This window comes from Triticum aestivum, chromosome 2B (assembly GCF_018294505.1).
Source record: "Triticum aestivum cultivar Chinese Spring chromosome 2B, IWGSC CS RefSeq v2.1, whole genome shotgun sequence".
Classification (NCBI taxonomy): domain Eukaryota; kingdom Viridiplantae; phylum Streptophyta; class Magnoliopsida; order Poales; family Poaceae; genus Triticum; species Triticum aestivum.
In genome coordinates this window covers 56,270,191-56,277,739 of record NC_057798.1, presented here as the reverse complement: position 1 = coordinate 56,277,739, position 7,549 = coordinate 56,270,191, and the positions used below count along the sequence as shown (strand labels likewise).

Here is a 7,549-nt window from a genome sequence, read left to right as displayed (position 1 = left end):
GACAGTCTTATAGTCAACCCTAAAAATCGTATAATTATCTTTATAGAAAATCCAGACCACTCGATATTTCCTACATATTCTAGCACAAGTCATGCCAAAATTCACGGAAAATTCCGGCATGACCTTTGCAAAAACAGGACATACCAAGCGCCTGAAATTTGCCGGAACAGAAATTAATCAACACTCCGGTAAAACGTAGGCCACTCGGAGGTTTAACCTGCAAACATGACCGTCCACTTGGGCAACCACATATCCTATTTGAGCAACACAAGATATACATGTTTTTATCTACATCATATCTTATAGGACTCATATTGACATGGAGATTTGGCTGGTCTCACCTCGAGGTCGGAGGGGGTCGGTGACGGGGACGACGGCGGGGATGATGGAGGGGCTCCTTGATTTCTGCAAAAACAAAATCCCTATAAGTTATCACTAACACATCCCAAATAGTATCATACATATAACATCACTAATTGCTTAAACTAAAAAAATAACAACAAATGTGACATGTTCAACTAGTTCTATTAATTCAACTAGTTCTTACTAAAAATAGACTTACTATAAATAGAAATAAACTAGTTCTTTCTAAAAATAAACTAGTTCAACTAGTTATATTAATTTTCTTACTAAAAATACATTAGTTCCATTAATTCAACTAGTTCTTACTAAAACCAAACTAGTTCAACTAGTTTATTACTTTACTTACTAACTATTTTAAACACTTACTAAAAACAGTAAAAAAACTACATTATACAATAGTAAAAAACAAAAAAAAAGATGGAGGGAGGAGGATGGAGAGAGGAGGAGGGGGAGGAGGCCGGTGGGATCGGAGGAGGGAGGGAGCGGGGGAGGAGGGGGAGGGGGCGGCCGGAGGAGGAGGAGGAGGGAGGGGGCGGGGTGGAGGGGGAGGGGGCGGCCGGAGGAGGAGGAGGGAGGGGGCAGCCGGAGAAGGAGGAGGGAGGGGCGGTGGGAGGAGGACGACCGGAGGAGGAGGGAGTACCTCGGCGAGGAGCAGCGCGGCGGCAGCGGACGACGGGTTCGGCGCGGCCGGGCTAGAGCGAGTGAGAGGGAGAGAGTGAGCGAGAGGGAACTGCACCACTCTAGGATAAGGTAAGGCAGTAGTAGCGCATTTCAGAGAAAAGCGCTACTGCTAAGGGATGTAGCAGTAGCGCTGGTGGGTTACACGCGCTACTACTAAGTGTGCCTAGACAACTGCGCCCAGTACAAGTATAGCAGAAGCGTTCTTTAGCAGAACGCGCTACTGCTAAAGTAGTAGCAATAGCGCGGTTTGTTTAAACTCGCTACTGCTAAGTAGCAGTAGCGCCCTGTTTTGTCCAGCGCTACTGCTAAGATGCTGTGTATAAGGTTCTCCCTAGTAGTGATCCCCCAAGCTCCGGCAACCGCCTCGCCTCAACGCGATGCTAACTCTGGCCATCTCCAGATGAACCAATGCCAACGTTGCACGTGCGCCGCTTCTCTGATTCATAAACGTCCTCCGCGCCCCAAATGGTCGCCGGAGATGCAATCCCGAGCCCCATTGTTGTTCCTTTGGTCGCCGGAGCTCTACCGCCGGCGGGCCACCATGTTTGGACCATCCCGAGTCACTGACTCGCCGGCCCGACCAGCTAGGAACGTCATTAGAAATAACAAAAAATGTAATGTGTCACTGACACACGACCCCCATATTAACATTTAATTAATTTAAATAATACCCTATTAATTAAGCCCTATCACTGATCACTAGGCCTCGCATCCTAATTATAGTTAATTAAACTAATTAAAATGCTGACTAAACCCAATTGACCAGTTGATATGTCTCCAATGTATCTATTTTTTATTATTTCATGCTATTATAGAATCAATCTTGGATGTTTTATATGCAATTATATATCATATTTTGGGACTAACCTATTAACTTAGTGTCAAGTGTTAGTTGCTATTTTTTGCCTATTTTTGGTTTTCCAGGAAATCGGTACCAAACGAAGTCCAAATGCCATGAAACTTTTTGACTATTTTTTTCTAGACAAGAGAGACCCTCGAAGCTTCGGGAGGACACCAGACGAGAAATGAAGAGACGACAAGGCATCGGGCAACCAACGGAGAGCCACCCAAAATAATTTTCCATCGCCGCAAGTTTCTGTTCTTCCGAGATCCCATCTGGAGGCCTTTTTGGGTACTCTGCCGGAGAGGAAATCGATCATGGAGCTACATCAACCTTGCCGCCCTTCCGATGATGTGTGAGTAATTTACCACAAACCTACGGGTCCATAGCTAGTAGCTAGATGGCTTCTTCTCATTGATCTTCAATACAATGTTCTCCTTGATGTTCTTGGAGATCTATTCAATGTAATCTTATTTTGCGGTGTGTTTGTTGGGATCCGATGAATTATGAGTTTATGATTAGATTATTCATGAATATTATTTGAGTCCTTTCTAAATTCTTATATGCATGATTGTTACAGATTTGTATTTATCTTCGATCTATTTGTCTGTTTTGGCGAACGTTGATTTATCTTGCAATGGGTGAGGTGCTTTGTAATGGGTTCAATCTTGCGGTGACCTATATCCCAGTGACAGAAAGGGACAAGACACGTATTTGTATTGTTGCCATTAAAGGGCAAACGATGGGGTTTATTCATATTGATTGGATTTACTTTTTATACATTATGTCATCTTGCTTAAGGCGTCACTCCATTCTTTATGAGCTTAATACTCTAGATGCATGTTGGATAGCAGTTGATGTGTGGAGTAATAGTAGTAGATGTAGGCAGGAGTCGGTCAACTTGTCTCCGACGTGATGCCTATATACATGATCATTGCCTTGAATGTTGCCATAACTATGCGCTTTTCAATCAATTGTAGTAATTTGTTTACCAACTGTATGCTTTTTCTGTGAGAGAGAAGCCACTAGTGAAAACTATGGCCCCCGGGTCTACCTTTGTCATATATTAAAATTCAAATATACCTTGCTACAATTTATTTACCATCCTTTTATTTTGTGTTTTGGTTTATCTGCCTACCATTATCAGACTTGATCCTTGCAATTAACCGCCGAGGGGATTGACAACCCCCTATCGCGTTGGGTCCAAGTATTTATTATTTTGCGTGTAGGTGTTGTTCATGAGGTCTTGTGTGGTTCTCCTACTGGATTGATAAACTTGGTTCTTAACTGAGGGCTATACTTATCTCTACTGTACTGCATCATCCTCTCCTCTTCGAGGAAATCCCAACGCAGCTCACAAGTAACACTAGTGGGTCCCATTGGTCAGGTTTGACCAGTCAACCCAACTGTTGACTGCTGACTCAGCAGTCAATAGGCCCCACTTGTCAGCCACACAACCGTGTAATCCATAGTTACCGATTTATGCACGCACTTCCGCTGGTTATCATGTCTATGTAAGCTTTGTGTTGTCTTTTGTAATATCCGATTATGCTATGCAAAGGAAAATCAAGGATTACTATTCTTTGTACATATGTAGTGTATTTTTCACTCCAGTTGTAATAGTTCAAGTAGAGGCCAGATGCAGTGACATAGATGGTAGAAGGCTCTTTGGGGCAGCCCCAAGCCCTACCTCGCTCGTGGACCTCCTCCCTTGTTCAAGAAGGAGATCCTCAACGAGATAATAGATCCCTAAACTAACTTTCCTTCATTTCCAAAGCAAGCTTTGCTTCATTTTTTTATCAATATGTTTATGCAGCTCACACGTCCCTCTTTCTTCTGCGTGAAACCGATTGGATGTATGGCATGTCGATCTCAATCATTGGAAGTAGGGAGATGACACAATGCTCCTCTGTACTTCCTTCAAAAAACCTCATAGTAGATTGTAAGATTTTAAATGTATAACTTGTCGACACCAGCGAGGCTGAATGGCGGGGCTAGAGCAAAATGTCGTGGCAAGTTAATTTAACTTACATGGACATGGCAGAGATATGGGGGTGTATGCCAATAGTTTTATATAAAGGATCGGTGATGGATTAATAATAGCGGCCATTAATTGGATACGCCACACTGACCATTAACTGGTAATCCGGACCATATAACAGTTACAAAATATTGATAGTCGAATAATTTTCCTCTCAAAAGGGTACATGACTCACAACATGAAACATGAGTTAGTGAGAAGCCTTGGCCAAAAATAGAAAGACCTATAGATTATATCGATCCAATATATCATAGGTACCTTATTATTATGGATAATGATGTCTCGCCATTAATATGAAGTTCTCGAAATCAAATGATACATTTGAACAAGCAACACAACAACGGAGACTGAAGCAAACATAGATAAAAAAATTATACATTATTACTTCCTCCATCGCTTAAGCAAGATGAATTGCGCTAGGCCATGTCATTCTTCTTCTTGTTGATGACCTCTTGAATGATAGGGCCGAGAGCCTCCATCCTCATTGGTTTTGGCACAAATAAATCAGCACCAGCACTCATGAACGCCTCCATGGCATGATCATCGGAAGAAACCCCAACCATCTTCACATCAGTTTCCCCCATAGCACGAATCTTGACAATTGCCTGTCGAGCAATATTAATATTATATTGTCTATTTTTTGTAAATAAGAGGACTATACTTATATAAATACATGCCAAATACTTGCATATACATTGATATAGAATTAATTACCTCTGGACCAGTCATGATGGGCATATTCTTATCGAACAAAACAATGTCAAACTTCTTCCCCTCAAGGAACAAATCAACAACCTCCTTCCCATTCATGGCTAGAGTAACCTCACAGTGAAGTCTGAGCAGAATTGTTGAGAGGACCAACCTACAAACTTCAATGTCCTCTACAAGTAGTGCCTTGATAGAGGTGGATCCTTTGGCCTTGAGCTCCATGATCACCTAAATGAATTACAAAAACTTGAATATATTTTATTCTTGATCCACACATGACATATTAGTACTTGAAAGCACGTTGTTATTCTTGAAAAGAATCAACTAGCAAAATCTTAATATATTACTAAACTCATAGTGTAAACATCGCATAACATAATGAAACAAAATTGTCTATTTCAAAATGAAACAATGACAGAGAACGATCGATCGTGCCATGCTTGCAAAGATTCCCATATTCATTCCTTTTTCTATGGCATGTAGGATTGAAAAAACCGATGTGCCTAGATAACATCAACGTGGAAAATAAACAATGAACATGCCAACAATTATACATAAATGCATATAGATGGGTGCTAACAACAACATGATGAAGATATGGATTAACATGTCAAATTAGAATGGATAATTCCACCCTATACTGGTATTGATCCACCTCTAACATTCTCATGGATGTAAAGCGTGGACACTAAAAGCACCAGAAGCCTGATGATAAAACTAAAAGCACCAGAAGCCTGATGATAAAACAAGGCAGGAAAACAAATAATGGAACATATACCTGAAGGTTAGAACCAGATGGTGCTGGAGGAGATTGGGGATCTTCCTACTCTTCCCACTAGATAGTCTGGTGGTTAGGTGCTGGTATGCCTCGTATGACAAGGTATTTATAGATGGGAAAAGGTAAGTGTGTCCAATGGACAACCTATCTCCACCGCCTTCACACGCGTAGAAAATCCGCACCGATCTTCGCCCAAGTATAAATGGGGAAATCAATATTGGTCGCGAATATTTTGTTATTAATGAGTCATGTCCCCACCTAAATATTCTCGATTGATGTTTATATGCAACTTAATGTTTCATATCTAAGGTCATGTATTAAACTATATGTCCTCAAGTTACTAGAAGTTGTATGAGTTATAGTTCCAAATTTTGAATGTTGGCCAATACACTATAGTTAATATTTTATTTTGAGAGACACGTTACAACACATAAACTTGCAACACACACACATACTCACCCCTATGAAGGCGCACACATATACCTACCACTGGGAGCAGTTATGTGATGTTGAGTCAATACATGTTGAGATTGACAATGTCACCACACGCACTTCATTGTAAAATGCCAAGTCATAGCATTGAAATAATAATGTCAGAAAGACTGAACTAAATATTGAAAATATTTGAGCACCCATGTGATGTGTAGAACTTGAACCCTGGGTAAGCTTGTTTCCCTAGAAAGTACCTGGCCATCTAAGGCCAACTCCAACGCACGACTCCAAATGGTCCGTCCCCGTCCGTTTGGGTCTAAACAGACACAAAGCACGGCCCAACATGCGGGAGCAAATGGACAAATATCCTTTTTCTGTTCGCTTTCAACCCATTTCTGGTCTAAATTTGGGCCGCGTTTGCATCGAAAAGGACACGAGAAGACAAGCACGACGTGTGCCCTTGTCCTCCCCGGGCCCACCCGTCGGGGACACAGTCATCGGTTTTTCTTCTCCCCCCCTCGCCGCCGCCCCCGCCATAGCCTCCACCGCCATTTTCTCGACCACCTTGCTGACTTGCTGCCTCGCAGTGTAGCCCAGCGACCACAGCATGACGGTTGGATCCGTGCCTCTCTCGCCTCGGCACCAGCGGTCAACCGCTATATCTGCGGCTGCGAGATTTGGCGCACGCGGCTGCCGGATTTGGCGAATCCGGCCGCATGCGACTACGCCTTGCCATGGACTGGTCGGGTACTCGTTCGCACGACCATGTCAATGCCTACACGTCGCATGCAGGTACTGAATCCGCCTCTAGCTGCTCGGATCTATCCCGGCGACAGTTCATCGGCAAAGACACGGCCGGCCTCCGTCCAGGCTGGGCCCTGGCCCAGCGGCTAGTCGGCTCAGCGGCTAGACGGTATTAATTTAGCTGATGTTCTTGATGGTCATTGTGTGATTCTATGCATCTCTAATCAAAATGGAACCAATAAGAAGTTTTGATTATAGATTTAATGAGCAAATGTAAAAGTGCAATTATGCTCTTAATCATATTTTGATGTTGATGACAGAATACATATAGGATACTAATTATGGTTGCTAAGTGAATAAACATGATATTAGTCTCCTTGGCATCATTATGTAGCGATCATGGACACGTCAAACGAGATATGACTCAAGAAGATGACAACAGAGAAGAAGCGCATAATCTTTTATATAAATTTTGAGTTACAAGGATCCCACACTATTAAGAGGGGATCCAAGTGGTGTTCAAGTGTCAACATCATGTCACTATCATACTACAGGTACTGTAACACCCCTATAATTAAGCTATAGTGATTTCACCCTAATGATGCCATGCCATCTTATTTTGCTAAGCTTATTGCCCGTTGATAAAAAAAATCAAACTCAAATTAAAATTCAAATTACAAGTCAAATTATTATTTCTTCAAATAGTAAAACAAAAATGTTGGTGTTGTTGCAAATATTCAGTAACTAATTGTCATGAAGATACCAACATCATTTGAAATGCTTAAATGCCCTTAATACCATTTAAACAGAACCATCAACATTAAATTGATCCATCTCAATTTTAATTTTTTTAATAAATTTCAAAATAAATTGAAACTTGGTGGGCTAGCTCAAAACATTGCCTACATTTATGTGACAAATTTCATCTACAACTAAAATCATTTTGTATTAAAATAATAGT

General features: G+C 41.6%; 1 protein-coding gene across 1 annotated transcript; it reads right to left on the bottom strand.

Moving 5' to 3' along the window:
- Positions 1-4,216: 4,216 nt before the first annotated feature.
- Positions 4,217-5,477, bottom strand: LOC123040387 (two-component response regulator ORR42-like). Its single transcript, XM_044463250.1, has 3 exons — positions 5,413-5,477; positions 4,641-4,862; positions 4,217-4,531 (listed from the first exon to the last, which is right to left on the bottom strand). The coding sequence occupies exons 2-3, from the start codon at positions 4,854-4,856 to the stop codon at positions 4,343-4,345; spliced, it is 405 nt and encodes a 134-aa protein (XP_044319185.1). The 5' UTR covers positions 4,857-4,862; positions 5,413-5,477; the 3' UTR covers positions 4,217-4,342.
- Between the last annotated feature and the right edge of the window lie 2,072 nt (positions 5,478-7,549).